The 20,057-nt window shown below is 37.4% G+C and overlaps 1 protein-coding gene and 1 pseudogene across 1 annotated transcript; one reads left to right on the top strand and one right to left on the bottom strand.

The window, feature by feature from the left end:
• The first annotated feature begins 2,437 nt into the window (after nt 1-2,437).
• Nucleotides 2,438-3,371, top strand: LOC129631280 (UAP56-interacting factor-like; annotated as a pseudogene).
• Nucleotides 3,372-17,843: 14,472 nt separating this feature from the next.
• LOC129631277 (olfactory receptor 2M3-like) lies at nt 17,844-18,778 on the bottom strand. The gene has a single exon (XM_055552191.1). The coding sequence runs from the start codon at nt 18,774-18,776 to the stop codon at nt 17,844-17,846; it is 933 nt and encodes a 310-aa protein (XP_055408166.1). The 5' UTR covers nt 18,777-18,778.
• Between the last annotated feature and the right edge of the window lie 1,279 nt (nt 18,779-20,057).

Raw genomic sequence — 20,057 nt, forward strand, 5'->3', positions numbered from 1 at the left:
AGCAATAACTACAATAAATGTAAATGAACTAAACATTTCAATGGAAATGAATATTTAGCCAGAGGTTTAAAAAATAAAAAGAGCCTATGATATGGTACTTTTTATAAGCAACTCACTTTAAAACTAAAGAGTAGATAAGAAAGTGAAAGAATAGAGAAAGATATACCTTACAAACAATAATCATGAGAAACCTGGTGAAATTATATTAACATCATGAAGGCACAAGAAAAGGAAATTAGCAGTAACAAAAATATTAATCTCATAATTATATACAATTAATTGTAATTACAGATGTCAATCAAAAAGACTTGCATAATTTACTCCCACCACAACACCTAGGTGTCAATAGAGGCGGTGGAGAAACTGTATTTCCATACCCACCTGTCACTAATGAGGTGGTAACCCCACTTTCATCCAGTGGAACAGTCTTAGAGGAGACCTATAAACATTAAAGCCTGAAAACCACAGCCTTCTGCTAAGCTGCTGCTAAGTCACTTCAGTCGTGTCCAACTCTGTGTGACCCCATAGACGGCAGCCCAACAGGCTCCCCCGTCCCTGGGATTCTCCAGGCAAGAACACTGGAGTGGGTTGCCATTGCCTTCTCCCATACATAAAAGTGAAAGTGAAGTCGCTCAGTCGTGCCCAACTCTTAGCAACCCCATGGACTGCAGCCCACCAGGCTCCTCCTTCCACCATGGGATTTGCCAGGCAAGAGTACTGGAATGGGGTGCCATTGCCTTCTCCGGAAAACCACAGCCTTAAAATATCCCAAATGTCCAAGTTATGATCAAATATCATTCATGATATCAAAAATCCAGGAAAAACTCAAACTAAATGAAAAGGCAACAGATGCCAAAATTGAAATGATGGCTATGTCAAAATGCATGAAAGATCTTAAAGCAACTATTATAAAAATGCCTCCATAGGCAACTAAAATACATTCAAGACAAATAAAAAAGAGACGATCTCAACAAAGAAATAGAAGATAAAATGAAAACAAATGAAAAATTTTAGAACTCAGAGTAAAATATCTGAAATTTAAAACCCAATGGTTGTACTAAAGAACAAAAAGGAGAAGACAAAGAAAAGAATCAGTGAATTTGAAGATAATACAAGAGGGAGTACCTAATGTGAACAATATAAAGAAGATTGACTAAGAAAAGATGAACAGAGCCTCAGGATATGTCCGCACTGTAGCAAAAGATCTAGCAATCATGTGATCAAAGTTCCAGAAAGTAGATAAAAGAGGGTGGAGCTGAAAAAGTATGCAAACGAAATAATGGCTGAAAACTCACTCCATGTGGCAAAGAAATAAATGAATAACCTAAAGCTTTAAGAAGTTGCAAAAACCACTAACAAGATAAACCCAAAGCAATCCAAGCAATGACATCATAGCCAGACTTCTGAAAATTAAACAAAATGAAAATGAATTAATGTAGTGAGTGAGAAAGGACATATTACATACAGTGGAACAAATCTTTTGACAGCAGATTTCTTATAGGAAACAGTAATGGGCAGAAGGAAGAGACTCAACAGTATTTAAGTCCTAAAAGAAAATAATTGTCATTTGATAGCTTTTGAAAATATATTTTAGTAAAGAAAAAGAAAATGAAATAATTTAAGAAAACTGAGAGAATCTGTTGGGAGAAAATCTACTCTAAAAAAATGACTTAAAGAATTTTTCTAAACAGAATACAAATGATAAAGTAAGGATTCTTGGAAAAAAATAAATAACAAAAATATGAGAAATATTTTAGTTTTCTAAATTATGTTTGAAGGATGAAGAAAATATTACATTGTCTAATGTGGTTCTCAATATAGAAAATACTTTAGAAAATTAAATTAAAAATGCATTGGATAAAGGGACATAAAGGGAAATAAATTTTCTAACTTACTCATATGGATAAAATGTTAATATTGGTAGATTTTGAAAAGCTATGTGTATAGTTCAATATCTAGAGGAGTTGCTAAAAAAAAAGTTACGCAGAGATACAATAAAAAACACTTAAGGTAAATAAGGATGAAATACTATAAGAAAAGACTCATCAATATGCTGCTTATAAGAGACTAACTTCCGAAGTAAGGGCACACAGACTGAAATTTAAGTGATGGAAAAGGATAGTCTATGTAAACCAAAACAGATAAAGAAGCTATGTAGCTACTTGCTGCTGCTGCAAAGTCGCTTCAGTCATGTCCGACTCTGTGCGACCCCACAGACGGCAGCCCACCAGGCTCCCCCGTCCCTGGGATTCTCCAGGAAAGAACACTGGAGTGGGTTGCCATTTCCTTCTCCAATGCATGAAAGTGAAAAGTGAAAGGGAAGTCGCTCAGTCGTGTCCGACTCTTAGCGACCCCATGGACTGCAGTCCACCAGCCTCCTCCGTCCGTGGCAGTTTCCAGGCAAGAGTACTGGAGTGGGGTGCCATTGCCTTCTCCCATGAACCGGTTTAGTACCCAGTTAATAGGAGCCACAGTGCTGCCGAAAGCCCGCAGCAATGAAAACCTGGACAGAATTGGTATGTCTTAGGACGATATCATCAAATTGAATCGAAAGGAAGGAAAGAGGCAGAATTTCCTGAGATTAAACAGAAGACTTCAGCAAAGTGGTGCCAGGCAATTCAGAATGAGAGTAAGATGGGCTGTTCAATAGAATTCTGGTTTTGGTAAGAATAGTCTGAGCCGTAGAAAAAGAGTGACGCCTGGGAATAGACGTCCTTATGGAGTTATCACTGGCCTTGCATCTAGGAAACCAACTGGAATTCGAAAAGGAATTAGTCCTATGAATCGACCACCTTTAAGTGGCAAGAATACAGAATGATATTTTCCAACATTAAAAAGGAAGGCAAACCTGAGACTAAATGAATACTGCAGGCATAACCAGTTGCAGCTCTCAAGAGACCTAACCAGTTAAATACAAAAATTACATTCCAGCCGGTTTTACCAGGAGTAGAAATAAATTAAGTCATCAGAAAGGCACTCATCAGGGAGCTTTTCTTTTCAGAAGAGGCCTGAAGGTTGAGGCCCAGTTGAACTCAGAACAACTGCTAGACGATGTAGTAGCAAAGAGAACTCATCAATAGAGAACTTCTACCACAAATGGAGGAATTTTGACTGTATCCACTGATAATCCAGGAGCAGCTCAGTGCCCAGTAACTCAGAAACTACGATCAACTCGTACTGCTGTGCCCTGATTCTTGACAAAACGGGATCAATCTGATGTAAAGAAAGTTCCTAAAGGTGTCACCCTACAATTTGAAATAAACAGTGTTGGAAAACAGACGGGGATGATTTTGAATGAGCGATTTGGGATCCTGAAGGAACAGAGAGCCATTTTCAACAAAGGAGGTAGCTGCTTTGCAACCGTGGGATAGATCCCATGTCAAAGGAACTTCTGAATGATGACTCTTAAAAATTTAATTGCTTGAAGAGTTCACAGAAATTCAAGAAACTTTATTTCAAAATATTCACAAGGCTAAATAACTCATTTTTATTATTATTATTATTATTTTTTTAATTTTATTTTATTTTTAAACTTTACATAACTGTATTAGATTTGCCAAATATCAAAATGAATCCGCCACAGGTATACATGTGTTCCCCATCCTGAACCCTCCTCCCTCCTCCCTCCCCATTCCATCCCTCTGGGTCGTCCCAGTGCACCAGCCCCAAGCCTCCAGTATCGTGCATCAAACCTGGACTGGCAACTCATTTCATACATGATATTTTACAAGTTTCAATGCCTTTCTCCCAAATCTTCCCACCCTCTCCCTCTCTCACAGAGTCCATAAGACTGTTCTATACATCAGTGTCTCTTTTGCTGTCTCGTACACAGGGTTATTGTTACCATCTTTCTAAATTCCATATATATGCATTAGTATACTGTATTGGTGTTTTTCTTTCTGGCTTACTTCACTCTGTATAATAGGCTCCAGTTTCATCCACCTCATTAGAACTGATTCAAATGTATTCTTTTTAATGGCTGAATAATACTCCATTGTGTATATGTACCACAGCTTTCTTATCCATTCATCTGCTGATGGACATCTAGGTTGCTTCCATGTCCTGGCTATTATAAACAGTGCTGCGATGAACATTGGGGTACTCGTGTCTCTTTCCCTTCTGGTTTTCTCAGTGTGTATGCCCAGCAGTGGGATTGCTGGATCATAAGGCAGGTCTATTTCCAGTTTTTTAAGGAATCTCCACACTGTTCTCCATAGTGGCTGTACTAGTTTGCATTCCCACCAACAGTGTAAGAGGGTTCCCTTTTCTCCACACCCTCTCCAGCATTTATTACTTGTAGACTTTTGGATCGCAGCCATTCTGACTGGTGTGAAATGGTACCTCATAGTGGTTTTGATTTGCATTTCTCTGATAATGAGTGCTGTTGAGCATCTTTTCATGTGTTTGTTAGCCATCTGTATGTCTTCTTTGGAGAAATGTCTATTTAGTTCTTTGGCCCATTTTTTGATTGGGTCATTTATTTTTCTGGAGTTGAGCTGTAGGAGTTGCTTGTATATTCTCGAGATTAGTTGTTTGTCAGTTGCTTCATTTGCTATTATCTTCTCCCATTCTGAAGGCTGTCTTTTCACCTTGCTAATAGTTTCCTTTGATGTGCAGAAGCTTTTAAGGTTAATTAGGTCCCATTTGTTTATTTTTGCTTTTATTTCCAATATTCTATGAGGCCACCATCACCCTAATACCAAAACCTGGCAAAGATCCCACAAAAAAAGAAAACTACAGGCCAATATCACTGATGAACATAGATGCAAAAATCCTTAACAAAATTCTAGCAATCAGAATCTAACAACACATTAAAAAGATCATACACCATGACCAAGTGGGCTTTATCCCAGGGATGCAAGGATTCTTCAATATCCGCAAATCAATCAATGTAATACACCACATTAACAAATTGAAAAATAAAAACCATATGATTATCTCAATAGATGCAGAGAAAGCCTTTGACAAAATTCAACATCCATTTATGATAAAAACTCTCCAGAAAGCAGGAATAGAAGGAACATACCTCAACATAATCAAAGCTATATATGACAAACCCACAGCAAACATTATCCTCAATGGTGAAAAATTGAAAGCATTTCCTTTAAAGTCAGGAACAAGACAAGGGTGCCCACTTTCACCATTACTATTCAACATAGTTTTGGAAGTTTTGGCCACAGCAATCAGAACAGAAAAAGAAATAAAAGGAATTCAAATTGGAAAAGAAAAAGTAAAGCTCTCACTGTTTGCAGATGACATGATCCTCTACATAGAAAACCCTAAAGACTCCACCAGAAAATTACTAGAACTAATCAATGACTATAGTAAAGTTGCAGGATACAAAATCAACACACAGAAATCCCTTGCATTCCTATACACTAATAATGAGAAAACAGAAAGAGAAATTAAGGAAACAATTCCATTCACCATTGCAACGGAAAGAATAAAATACTTAGGAATATATCTACCTAAAGAATCTAAAGACCTATATATAGAAAACTATAAAACACTGGTGAAAGAAATCAAAGAGGACACTAACAGATGGAGAAATACACCATGTTCATGGATTGGAAGAATCAATGTAGTGAAAATGAGTATACTACCCAAAGCAATCTATAGATTTAATGCAATCCCTATCAAGCTACCAACAGCATTCTTCACAGAGCTAGAACAAATAATTTCACAATTTGTATGGAAAAACAAAAAACCTCGAATAGCCAAAGCGATCTTGAGAAAGAAGAATGGAACCGGAGGAATCAACCTACCTGACTTCAGGCTCTACTACAAAGCCACAGTTATCAAGACAGTATGGTACTGGCACAAAGACAGAAATATAGATCAATGGAACAAAATAGAAAGCCCAGAGATAAATCCACGCACATATGGACACCTTATCTTCGACAAAGGAGGCAAGAATATACAATGGATTAAAGACAATCTCTTTAGCAAGTGGTGCTGGGAACTCTGGTCAACCACTTGTAAAAGAATGAAACTAGAACACTTTCTAACACCATACACAAAAATAAACTCAAAATGGATTAAAGATCTAAACGTAAGACCAGAAACTATAAAACTCCTAGAGGAGAACATAGGCAAAACACTCTCTGACATACATCACAGCAGGATCCTCTATGACTCATTTTTATTTTTGAAGTATTTTCTAAACATGTATAAATAATGCCCTGAAAGAATAACAGGGAATATACCTATATGTTCTTAAAGATTTCATGGTTGGTCCAGACAGAACAAATCTCTGTTTGACTTTTTTGATTCCTCATGTAGCAGAAAGAAGGTGGAAAGACAGAAATTGATTATTCTATGATAGTGGTATTTAGGATCTCATCACCTTTGCCCATTTTTTACACCTTGCCATGGCAAATCTTCAAATCAAGATTTGAAGTAGGTCCCTTTGTTGCTGTCATTTATACTTTAATACTGGTCGTGTAATAACTGCAGTTGTCTTTTCTTCATTAGAGTTATAAAAATTATTAGAATTTCAGTTTGGTGGTTTAAGAGTTACGGGGATATTTGGAACTTGGTTCATTTTTCAAATAACATTAGGTTAATCCTCCAGAGTTGTAAATCTTTAATGTTGAATTTTTCAAAACAAGAAATGTGACTTCAGGCATTAGTCTCAGTTTAAAATGTGATGTTTGCAACAACCCAAAACCTATGGGACACTGTAAAAGCGGTACTAAGGGGAAGGTTCATAGCAATACAGGCTTACCTCAAGAAACAAGAAAAAAGTCAAATAAATAACCTAACTCTACACCTAAGTGAAGTGAAGTGAAGTTGCTCAGTCATGTCCAACTCTTTGCGACCCCATGGAAGCAGTCTCCTCCATCCATGGGATTTTCCAGGCAAGAGTACTGGAGTGGGTTGCCATTTCCTTCTCCAGGGGATCTTCCCGACCCAGGGATTGAACCCAGGTCTCCCACATTGTAGCCAGATGCTTTTACTGTCTGAGCCACCAGGGAAGCCCACTCTACATCTAAAGCGACTAGTAAAGGAAGAAATGAAGAACCCCAGGGCTAGTAGAAGGAAAGAAATTATATAAAAAAAAATTAGGGCAGAAATAAAGCAAAATAAACAAAAGAGACCATAGCAAAAATCAACAAAGCTAAAATCTGGTTCTTTGAGAAGATAAATAAAATTGACAAACCATTAGCCAGACTCATCAAGAACAAAAAATCAAATCAACAAATTTAGAAATGAAAATGGAGAAATCACAACAGACAACACAGAAATACAAAGGATCAAAAGAGACCACTATCAGCAACTATATGCCAATAAAGTGGACACTTTGGAAGAAATGGACAATTCTTAGAAAAGTATAACTTTCCAAAACTGAACCAGGAAGAAATAGAAAATCTTAACAGACCCATCACAAGCACAGAAATGGACCTGTGATCAGAAATCTTCCAGCAAACAAAAGCCCAGGCCCAAACAGCTTCACAGCTGAATTCTACCAAAAATTTAGAGAAGAGCTAACACCTATTCGACTCAAACTCTTCCAGAAAATTGCAGAGGAAGGTAAACTTCCAAACTCATTCTATGAGGCCACCATCACTCTAATACCAAAACCAGACAAAGATGCCACAAAAAAAGAAAATTACAGGCCAATATCACTGATGAACATAGATGCAAAAATCCTTAACAAAATCCTATCAAACAGAATCCAACAACATATTAAAAAGATCATACATCATGACCAACTGGGCTTTATCCCAGGGATGCAAGGATTCTTTAATATCAACAAATCAATCAATGTAATATACCACATTAACAAATTAAAAGATAAAAACCATATGATTATCTAAATAGATGCAGAGAAAGCTTTGACAAAATTCAACATCCATTTATGATAAAAACCCTCCAGAAAACAGGAATAGAAGGAACATACCTCAACATAATAAAAGCTATATATGACAAACCCACAGCAAACATAATCCTCAATGGTGAAAAATTGAAAGCATTTCCCCTAAAGTCAGGAACAAGACAAGGGTGACCACTCTCACCACTACTATTCAATATAGTTTTGGAAGTTTTAGCCACAGCAATCAGAGAACAAAAATAAATAAAACGAATCCAGATTGGAAAAGAAGAAGTAAAACTCTCACTGTTTGCAGATGACATGATCCTCTACGTAGAAAACCCTAAAGACTCCACCAGAAAATTACTAGAGCTAATCAATGAATATAGTAAAGTTTCAGAATATAAAATTAACACACAGACATTCCAATACACGAACAATGAGAAAACAGAAAGAGAAATTAAGGAAACAATCCCATTCACCATTGCAATGAAAAGAATAAAATACTTACGAATAAAGCTACCTAAAGAAACAAAAGTCTATATATAGAAAACTATAAAACACTGATGAAAGAAATCAAAGAGGACACAAATAAATGGACAAATATACCATGTTCATGGATTGGAAGAATCAATATAATGAAAATGCATATACTACCTAAAGCAATCTATAGATTCAATGCAATCCCTATAAAACTACCAATGGTATTTTTCACAGAACTAGAACAAATAATTTCACAATTTGTGTGGAAATACAAAAAACCTCGAATAGCCAAAGCAATCTTGAGAAAGAAGAATGGACCTGGAGGAATCAACCTGCCTGACTTCAGGCTATACTACAAAGCTTCAGTCATCAAGACAGTATGGTACTGGCACAAAGACAGAAATATAGATCAATGGAACAAAATAGGAAGCCCAGAGATAAACCCACACACCTATGGACACCTTATCTTTGACAAAGGAGGCAAGAATATGCAATGGAGAAAAGACAATGTCTTTAGCAAGTGGTGCTGGGAAAACTGGTCAACCACTTGTAAAAGAATGAAACTAGAACACTTTCTAACACTATACAGAAAAATAAACTCAAAATGGATTAAAGATCTAAATGTAAGACCAGAAACTATAAAACTCCTAGAGGAGAACATAGGCAAAACACTCCCTGACATACATCACAGCAGGATCCTCTATGAACCACCTCCTAGAGTGATGGAAATAAAAGCAAAAATAAACAAATGGGGCCTAATTAAACTTAAAAGCTTTGCAGAACAAAGGAAACTATAAGCAATGTGAAAAGACAGCCTTCAGAATGGGAGAAAATAATAGCAAACTGACAAAGAACTGACAAAAGCAACTGACAAAGAATTAATCTCAAAAATATACAAACAACTCCTGCAGCTCAATTCCAGAAAAATAAGTGACCAAATCAAAAAATGGGCCAAAGAACTAAATAGACATTTCTCCAAAGAAGACATACAGATGGCTAACAAACACATGAAAAGATGCTCAACATCACTCATTATCAGAGAAATGCAAATCAAAGCCACAATGAGGTACCATTTCACACCGGTCAGAATAGCTGCTATCCAAAAGTCTACAAACAATAAATGCTGGAAAGAGGGTGGAGAAATTAAGGAAACCCTCTTACACTGTTGGTGGGAATGCAAACTAGTACAGCCACTATGGAGAACAGTGTGGAGATTCCTTAAAAAACTGGAAATACATGAAAAGATGCTCAACATCACTTATTATCAGAGAAATGCAAATCAAAACCACTATGAGGTACCATTTCACGCCAGTCAGAATGGCTGCGATCCAAAAGTCTACAAGCAATAAATGCTGGAGAGGGTGTGGAGAAAAGGGAACCCTCTTACACTGTTGGTGGGAATGCAAACTAGTACAGCCACTATGGAGAACAGTGTGGAGATTCCTTAAAAAACTGGAAATAGACCTGGCTTAGGATCCAGCAATCCCACTGCTGGGCATACACACTGAGGAAACCAGAAGGGAAAGAGACACGTGTACCCCAATGTTCATTGCAGCACTGTTTATAATAGCCAGGACATGGAAGCAACCTAGATTCCCATCAGCAGATGAATGGATAAGAAAGCTGTGGTACATATACACAATGGAGTATTACTCAGCCATTAAAAAGAATACATTTGAATCAGTTGTAATGAGGTGGATGAAACTGGAGCCTATTATACAGAGTGAAGTAAGCCAGAAAGAAAAACACCAATACAGTATACTAACACATATATATGGAATTTAGAAAGATGGTAACAATAACCCTGTGTACGAGACAGCAAAAGAGACACTGATGTATAGATCAGTCTTATGGACTCTGTGAGAGAGGGAGAGGGTGAGAAGATTTGGGAGAATGGCATTGAAACATGTAAAATATCATGTATGAAACGAGTTGCCAGTCCAGGTTCGATGCACGATACTGGATGCTTGGGGCTGGTGCACTGGGACGACCCAGAGGGAGGGTATGGGGAGGGAGGAGGGAAGAGGGTTCAGGATGGGGAACACAGATATACCTGTGGCAGATTCATTTTGATATTTGGCAAAACTAATACAATACTGTAAAGTTTAAAAATAAAAAAATAATAATAAAAAAAAAAACTGGAAATAGAACTGCCATATGACCCAGCAATCCCACTGCTGGGCATACACACCGAGGAAACCAGAATTGAAAGAGACACGTGTACCCCAATGTTCATCGCAGCACTGTTTATAATAGCCAGGTCATGGAAGCAACCTAGATGGCCATCGACAGACGAATGGATAAGAGAGCTGTGGTACATATACACAATGGAATATTCCTCAGCCATTAAAAATAATCCATTTGAATTAGTTCTAATGAGGTGCATGAAACTGGAGCCTATTATACAGAGTAAAGTAAGTCAGAACGAAAAACACCAATACAGTATACTAATACATATATATGGAATTTAGAAAGATGGTAATGATGACCTTATATGCAAGACAGCAAAAGAGATATAGATGTATAGAACAAGCTTTTGGACTCTGTGGGACTAGGCGAGGGTGGGATGATTTGAGAGACTAGCATTGAAACATGTATATTATCATATGTGAAACAGATTGCCAGTCCAGGTTCGATGCATGAGACAAGGTGCTCAGGGCTGGTGCACTGGGATGACCCTGAGGGATAGGATGAGGAGGGAGGTGGGAGGGGGGTTCAGGATGGGGAACACATGTACACCTGTGGCAGATTCATGTCAATGTATGCCACAACCCACTACAATATTGTAAAGTAATTTAGCCTCCAATTAAAATAAATTAATTAAAAATAAAATAAAATGTGATGTTTGAAGGCTATACATGGGTGTTTACAAAATTATCTGATAGAGCCTAATTGGAGGAAAGTCCAGAGTAAAAATCTGGTAATTTGTGTGGAGAGAAAATAGCAGGTGGACGATGGTAGCTGAGGTGAAGACTTTAACACCTAGGTCATAGGTGTACTGTTTGAATTTAGTGTAGTTTCAAGTCTAGTGTGGCCAAAGAATTCTTCAGATAATATTTAGAATAATTATAATTAAAATGGATTCAGTCCTTTATGTGTTTTGATGGGAAAATTAGCCATAAAGTCCTAGACTTCTTAGTTGAAAAAGTTAAATTTTAAGTTTACTAAATTAAACAGTATACAACTCTAAAATATGTATAAGTCACAAGGTAAAAAGTGCAAAATGATAATAGTTAACATTATTATAACCTTGTTCTGTACCTTTGCTTCTGATTTCTTGTGTAAAGTTCAGGCATTTATGGTGAGAAAAGGGTTTTCCACCCTCACACTCTGGAGGGCTAGGAGGAGTTAATTTGTTGTGCCAAGCTAGTGCTAAAAGTCCTCAGATGGTTGTAAATTTTAAGTTATGGTATAAATGCAGTAAAATGCAACAATATTCAGCAAAATATTCAAACTACATTTTACAAGTTTGGTCATTTTGAAGCTTAATTTTTGATATGCTGTAATGTTAAAACCTCTAAGTAGGTGCTCGTTTTCCTGCAGTGTGTTGTGCTGATTTTCCCTGTTAAAACACAAAACATTGCTATGGCTCCCGCCTGCATTGCAGGGTATACTAGACTTCATTGTTGTCTCTCGTGGTCCTTCAGTTACTTGGTTTATGCTAGCCACGGAAAGCTATCAATAACCGTTTCATGCTTATACCAAAGAATTAAATCTGATCCTTAATATCTGGTATTTTGCTTGTAAGTCTACTGATAAGGGATTATTGGAAGCCTGTCATACAATTTGAAAGTAAACTGTAGTCTCTCTGTAGGTCGAGGACTCATTGCAAAACATTTTTGCAAGTATGAATGCTTTGATTTGATTCATGAACAATACATTTTAGACTGGTTTAGAATTATTGATAACTTATTTTAAAGCAAAGGATAAACAACTGAGCACGAGTGTTCTATCTTTAGAGCAGTTTGTGAAAATATGGTAAAAAGATGTTTTCATTTTCTTGCTCTTTTAAATATTATTGTACAGAGCTATTATTAATGCCTTATTTTTAAATCTTAAAAATCCCTCAAAATATTGATATTAAGTGCACCAAACAAAATGTCTTTGGTATTTTAAACTTTTGCTCTTCATGCATCTGTAATTTCATTTCCTTTTTAAATATAAAACTGTGCCTTTGTTACAAAAAAAAAAAACAAAACTCTGAGCAAACAAAAGTCCAAAACCAAATTTCAAAGAAGAATTAATATCAAAATTCTCAAACTCTTCCAAAAAACAGAAGAGAAGGGGATGTTTCAACTTATTTTACAAGGTCAGCCTTACCTGATACAAAACCAGACAAAGATGGCGAAAGGAAAGAAAATGACACATCAATACCACCAGTGCACTTAGATGTAAAAATTCTCAACAAAATATTGGTGAACCGAATTTAATAATACATTACAAGGATCATACACCATGATCAACTGGGATTTATTCCAGGGATGCAAGGGTAGCTCCACATTCAGAAGTAAATCGAGGCAATATACCAACCACATTAACAAAATTAAGCATAAAAATCACATGGTTACCTCAGTGGACACAGAAAGAGCATTTGACAAAATTCAACATCTATTTATGATTAAAAAAAAAAAAACTTTCAACAGTGAGTATAGATGTCATGTAACTCAATGTAATAGAGACCATATACAGCAAGCTTACAGTGAATGTCATTCTCAACAGTGAAAAACTAAGAGTTTTTCCTCTAAGATCAGGAACAAGACAAGAATGTTCACTCTTGCCACATTTATTCTACATAGCATTGGAAATCCTAGCTACAGCACTTACTCAAGAAAAAGAAATAAATATAATCCAAACGGAAAAGAAGAAAAATGATCACTATTTGCAGATAACATATATTATATTAAAAAGCTCTCCAGATTTTTTAAACCAAAAATATCTATAAACTAACAAACAAATTCAGTAAAGTTGCAGGATAGAAATCCATATATGAAAATCTGTTGCATACACAAGTAATGAACTATCAAAAATTAAGAAAATTGTTTCATTTACAAATGCCTCAAAAATAATGAAAATAGTCTAGGAATAAATTTAATCAAATATATAAAAGGCCTATACAATGAAGAGTATAAGACATTGATGAGACGTTGAACAAGACATAAATAAATGGAAAAATATTTCCTGCTCATAGATGAGTAAAATTAAAATTGTTTAAATGTCCATACTGCTAAAAGCAATCTTCAAATTCAATGAAAACTCTATCAAAATTCCAATGGCATTATCACAGAAATAGAACAATCTTAAAATTTGTGAAGAATCACAAAAAATCCCAAGTAACCAAAGCAATCTTGAGAAGAAAGAGCAAACCTGGAGGCATCACACTGCCTTATTTCACACTATATTAGCAAGCTATAAAATAACCAAAACACTATGGTACTGGCATAAAAACAGACACATGATAAAAGGGAATAAAGCTGACCAGAAATAAATCCATGAATACATGGTCAGTTAAGTTTTGATCCGATTAAACGTCAAACCAAATATTTACAGAATAATATTTTGAGCCAAAAAACAAAAAGGGGAAAAAGTTCCTCAGTATAGGCTGTTGGAAAAGTTGAACAATCACATGCAATATAATGAAACTGAGACATTATCATAGACCATACACAAAAATTACCTCAAAATGAATTAAAGAGTTGAATGTGAGACCTGATATACTAAAACTCCTAGAATAAAGCATTTAGAAGCTCCTTGAAATTATCTTAGCAATCTTTTTTTTTTTTTTGCATCTGACACTAAACACAAAGGCAACAATAGCAAAAATAAACAAGTGGGACTCCACAAACTAAAAAGCTTTTGCACAATAAAAGAAATTATCAACAAAATGAAAGGACAACCTACTGAAAGGGAAGAATATCTGAAAATCACATACTGGATAAGGGATTAATATCCAAATTATATAAAGAATTCATACAACTCAATAGTAATAACACCCAAATAGACCAATTAAAATATAGGCAAAAAGATATGAAGAGATGTTATTCCAAAGAAGATACACAGATGGCAACCAGCACATGAAAAGATTCTAAATATAACCAATCATCAGGGGAATGCAAATCAAAATCAACCCACACCTGTCAATACGGCTATTAAAAAAGGAAAAAGAAGTGTTGGCAAGGATGGAGAGAAAAGGAAACGCTTGTGCACTCTTAGTGGACATGTAAATTGATGCAGCCACTGTGAAAAACAGTATGGAGATTCCTCAGAAAATTCAAAGTAGAGGTACTTTATGATCCAGCAATTCTACGTTTAGGTATTTATCCAAAGAAAATGAAAACACTAACTCAAAAAGATATCTAAACCCCCTGCTCATTGCAACATTACTTGTAACAGCCAAGATGTGAAAACAACCTAATAGCTCATTATTGGATAAATGGATAAAGAAAACGTGAAATGTGTACACACACACACACACAATTGAATGTTATTCTGCTATAAAAAAGAGAAAATCTTGTCATGTATGAGAACGAATGGACCTTGAGGACATTATGATAAATGAAATGAGTCAGACAGTGAATGACAAATACTTTATTATCTCGTTTATATGTGGAATCTAAAAAAGAGCAAAATCACATTCATAGATACAGTGTATAGATTGGTGGTTGCCAGAGGTGAAAGTTGAAGGGCTGGAAAAATGGATGAAGAGGGTCAAAATGTAGTCTTTCAACTATAAAATAAATATGTCTTGGGATGTAAGGTACAGCATGGTTAACATTGACTATAGTTAATTATATTATACCATATTGCATACTTGAAAGTTGTTAAGAAAGTAGATCTTAAAGTTCTTATCAGGGGGAAAAATTTTTGTGATTACATGGTGTCCTATGTTAGCTATGATTATTGTGGTGATTATTTTGCAATAAACACAAATATCAGATCACTATGGTGTATACCTTAAACTAATGTAATGGGCTAATGCCATTTATATATCTAAAAAATGAAATATGAAAAACACTTTCCAAAACAAAAAAAACTCTAAATTTTAAGTATATCATATTCGAATTGCAAACAATCAAAGATAAAGAGATAATGGGGTTCTGACTTCTACTTGAAAAAGATGAAGGAAATAAAATGGGGAAAGGAAAGCACCAAAATTCATACCACTCTTACTGTTTTGATCATCAATTCTCTTCCACAAAGACAGAAATCACATCAGACTATTCTTATGGTTCTACTCTAAGCTAGAAAGTTCTTGGCTTGACCTTCAACATGTACCCAGACTAATTATACTCAATATGCTGTAACAACCTATAATGGAAAAGTGTGTGAAAAAGTATGTGTGTGTGTGTATATATATATATATATATATATATAGAGAGAGAGAGAGAGAGAGAGAGATACTTTTCAGAGTCACGTTGCTGTATACATGAAACTAACACAACATTGTAAATTAACTATACTTCAATTTTTTTTTAAGATGAAAAAAAAGTACCCAGAACCTGCTCACTTCCGCTACAGTCTGCATTTTTTTCCATTGTGATCCAAGTGTCATCATTTCTCACTTGAATTACTATAGGATTTTTGGGTGGACCATACAGAGAGCCAGGTTGGTTTTCTTTTTTCTAACAGAGGGTGCAGATCATAACTCCTCATTACTCAAAACCCTATCTCTTCACATAGCCTATCAAACCTTAGGAGATGTGGGCCCTGTTTTCTAGCCAGCTCTCCCTCAGCCTATGCCTGGCTTGCTTTGCTCTAGAACACTGTCCTCAGCCATTGCTCAGTCATCCCTTCTGCCTAGAACATTTTGTATCAGTAGCCAGACCCTAAACTCTCCCAGGGCTGGGCTATGCTCTTTCCTTCACCACTGTGTGTGCATTCCACCCATTGGTTGCCAAAACCCCACAGGCTCTAAGGATATGAGTGCAAGTTTATTGGAAGCAGTATGATTGAAAAGAGATTTTTGGTCCAGTGTGTTCAGGGAGATATTTGTAGAAGACATGACTCAAGAGATTATTTCCCAAATCCTTCCAGAGCTCTTGAACTAAAAACTGGATAGAAGCCAGTTTCTGCCAGGGTTTTATCCTCACACCTCATTTCTCTCCCAACTGAGTTAGCAGATAGATGGATTCAGGGGTTGAGCTGTGGGAGTTTGTCAAACTGAAATTTTATTTTTCTTAGACACTCCAAGCACAACGTTAATGTCAGGATCTGAACTGTGCTGGAGTAAAGAGATAAGAGGACCACATCTCTCATTCCTAAGGTCAAGGAAGTCTCCTCAACTACACATGTGCAAAAAGACTCCCAAGGAGGGAGGCATCATCCCATAATATGTGTTGTCATACTCCTTTTAGCCTTTGCACTGGAATCCAGCTTAGCAAAAAGGTGCACGTGAATATCAGGCAGGGTGCTAAGGAAGTTCAGATGTGGAAAAAAGAAGTGAGATATTTGGCCAGAGGAGAACAAAGACCCAGAAGATCTGTTCCTAGATAAATGACTAGCCACCTCTTTACTGTGCTCCTCCTCATTAAGGAAGATGCCCATACCCTTTCTCTCCAGGTGTGTATTTCTGCCTTGCCTCTGTCTTAAATAAATAAAGTGCTTCTCTCTGTGCTCTCCCACATGTTGTGTTGTGCTAATAATAATACACTTTGTACTTGTTTTTACAGTTTTTACCTCCGTGAAATATTCTTGCTTTCAAATGGGGCAAGATCCAGAGCAACTTTGCTTCTAGCCTCTCTACCCTGGTGGACTAGCATCTAGGATTTCTGGTTTTCATCTAGACTACTTAGGTTCAATTCCTGGGAAGGGAACTAAGGTCCTGCTTCAGAATTGCTAATTACCACCTCTCTGAGATCATAACCTCGGTGTTGATGAGGAAGAAGCAACCTGACCTCCCCCCTCTTGAAAAGGAATGACACACTTGTAATCTCTTTACCTTTCATGGTGTTATTCTTAGAGGAAGACTATGAAGAAGTTCTAGTCTTTACACACTGATTCTTGTATTTAATGTACAATTTCAAGAAAGCACGAGTCTCTGTCCATTGTTTAATAACAAAAGAAACATGTCGGACTTACCTTATTGGTGTAGATGATAATGTGAAGCCAAGAGAATGGAGTAACACTGCCCAAGGCCACACAGTTCCTACAAGTAAGGGACTGTGACCATCTCTGACCTTTGCATCACATTTCAGTGAGCAATGGATTCTGAATTGGTTCTCCTTCCGCACTTTTAACATGAGTTCAGAAGAAAGACTGTCCCTAGCAATTCTGGGGAAATGGTAAGTAATATATATCTATGGGTCTTCATAAGATGAAAATAGAGGTGCTCATGGAGGAAAGATTCATTGTGAAACTAATTACTACTCTCTGTTTCCTTGACATCTTCCATTCAATGCTTTCAGATTGCTCAGCTCATAGCTTCATCCTAGCCAGGCAGAGGGTTCAATTTGTTCAGAGGAGGAAAACGAGCCACAAAAGAATCTGAGCTTATAGAGGAAGGAGAAGAACAAGAGAGGAAGCCCCAGAAAGGTGGGCATGTCTATACTCTCTATCTCCCCTGCATCTTCCACATCTTCTTCAAGGCCCTCATTACCTCCTTGTTCCTCAGGCTGTAAATGAGTGGGTTGAGCATTGGGGTGAGGATGGTATAGAAGATGGAGGTGGCTCGGTCCCCCACTGGAGTCCTAGCAGAGGCTCTCTGCATGTAGGTAAATATGGCTCCCCCATAGTAAAGACCCACCACAGCCAGGTGGGAGGAGCACGTGGACAGAGCCTTTTGTTTCCCCTCAGTGGAGGTCATGCTAATTACAGCCATGAAGATCCGGGCATAGGAAGCCACAACGACCCCCAGGGGCAGCAGAAGCATGATCACACAGCAAGCATAGATGAAGTCCTCAAAGAGGGATGTGTCTGCACAAGAGAGACGCAGCACGGCAGGGACCTCACAGAAGAAGTGGTCCACCTGGAGAGAGCCACAGTAGGGGAAGCTGAAGACCATCCCTACATCAATCACACTGTCAGCCACTCCACTCATCCAGGATGCCAAGGTCATCAGGCAGCAGGCCTTCCAGTTCATGAGCACAGGGTACCGCAGAGGGAGACACACGGCCACATACCTGTCATAGGCCATGACTGCCAGGAGGGAGCACTCAGCTCCTCCTACCGTGACCACTAAGAAGACCTGAGTGGCACAGCCACCCCGAGAGATGAACTTACTTCCCGAGAGGAAGTTGGCTGCCATCTTGGGCACCACTGTGCCCATTATGGTCAGGTCCATGATGGAGAGCTGGCTGAGAAAAAAGTACATGGGGGTGTGCAGGCGCCTGTCAGCCTGGGTGAGCAGGAGGAAGAGGATGTTGCCGGCCAGGGCTGCAGCAGAGGCCAGAAGGACAAGGGAAAATAGGAAGAAGTCATATGGTGAGTAGCTGAACAGGCCCAAAAGGATAAAGTCTGATAGCGAGGTGTGGTTCCAGATGTCCATGGCCTTGACCCTGAGGGAAAAATAAATGAGTAAACATTAAAACGAAACAACTTACCTGGCATCTCCATTATATACGTAAAATGTCTCCTGTTTCTTCTAGAGGACAGTGCCCAGCTCTCTGTCTTATCCCTGTCCTTTCCCTCTGCAATGAAATCCTTTTCCTCTCATTTGTCCTCAATGGTTACCAAACAAGATTTGATCCTTATTTCTCTTGAAAACTAGTCAGTACGACCCCAGAGAAAGGGGCCTAAATAAAGCAAAGGGAAAGAGAGAGGGGGTTTTAGGGTAAATAGCTATAGGTTTAGGAAAAGTTGATACAGATTTAAGACTATGAGAGCATTGTAGTTTTCAATAGAGAGTAGGAGGAGGAAAAGTGTATAACAGATGTAAGAATAAATGCTATTAAAAACATAAGGCTTCAATTTTCCCTTCCCACATTTTCTTAGAGCATTTACTTTAGAGAAATTTGTAAGTTATTTGAGTCTGGAATGTACACAAACATTTTTAAAGTGAAATAACCTTCTAGCCAGATTTCAGACCCAGTAGTGTCTTTCTCAAAAACTTGAGCCTCCAATTAAAATTAATTAATTAATTAAAAAAAACCTTGAGATCCATATCTTTTCATTCCAATCATCCAGGAAGAGAGAGCCCCTACTTCCCCAGCTCTGTAGGAGGGCAGGACCCTAACTTCAGCAGGCACCTTGCTCCAAGTTGCAGAATTCTCTCTTGTCGTAGACTGAGAGAAGTTTGTTTTCCTTTGAATAAAGCCACTTAACCAACACAGTCACTCCAATTACCAGGTGAATCTAGAATGAACTCTGTGTGCCAAATGGTGCTGTCAAGTCTCTTGTTTGAGAACTGGTAACTGTTTATCCTGAGAGCATGAATATAATGGATTATCCTTGCCTGGATGTAGAAAAGAGTGATATTCTTCTGTCTTTGCGTTCACTTAGCAGAATGCAATAATGCACATCATATTCTGATTTAACGTTTATTCAAAAATAAAGCTGTTTTCTTTCTCATATACCTTTTTGGAGAGGTTTTCAGGGTAGGAAGGAGATTTAGTTTTTGTTATATTTCTAGAGTCAGAAAATTGTGGCAGTGGGGAGAGAAATCCCAGGACATAGTGAATTGCACAATCATGCCAGCCCCTGGTGGCTCACATGATAAAGAATTTGCCTGCAATGCAGGAGACTTGGGTTGAACCCTGGGTCAGGAAGATCTCCTTGATGAGTGCCTGACAACCCACTCAAGTATTCTTACCTGGAGAATCCCTATGCA

Source organism: Bubalus kerabau, chromosome 1, assembly GCF_029407905.1.
Source record: "Bubalus kerabau isolate K-KA32 ecotype Philippines breed swamp buffalo chromosome 1, PCC_UOA_SB_1v2, whole genome shotgun sequence".
In the NCBI taxonomy this organism is placed as follows: domain Eukaryota; kingdom Metazoa; phylum Chordata; class Mammalia; order Artiodactyla; family Bovidae; genus Bubalus; species Bubalus kerabau.

Coding starts and splice junctions, on each gene's coding strand:
- LOC129631277 (XM_055552191.1), bottom strand. CDS start 18,776: ATGGACATCTGGAACCACACCTCGCTATCAGACTTTATCCTTTTGGGC.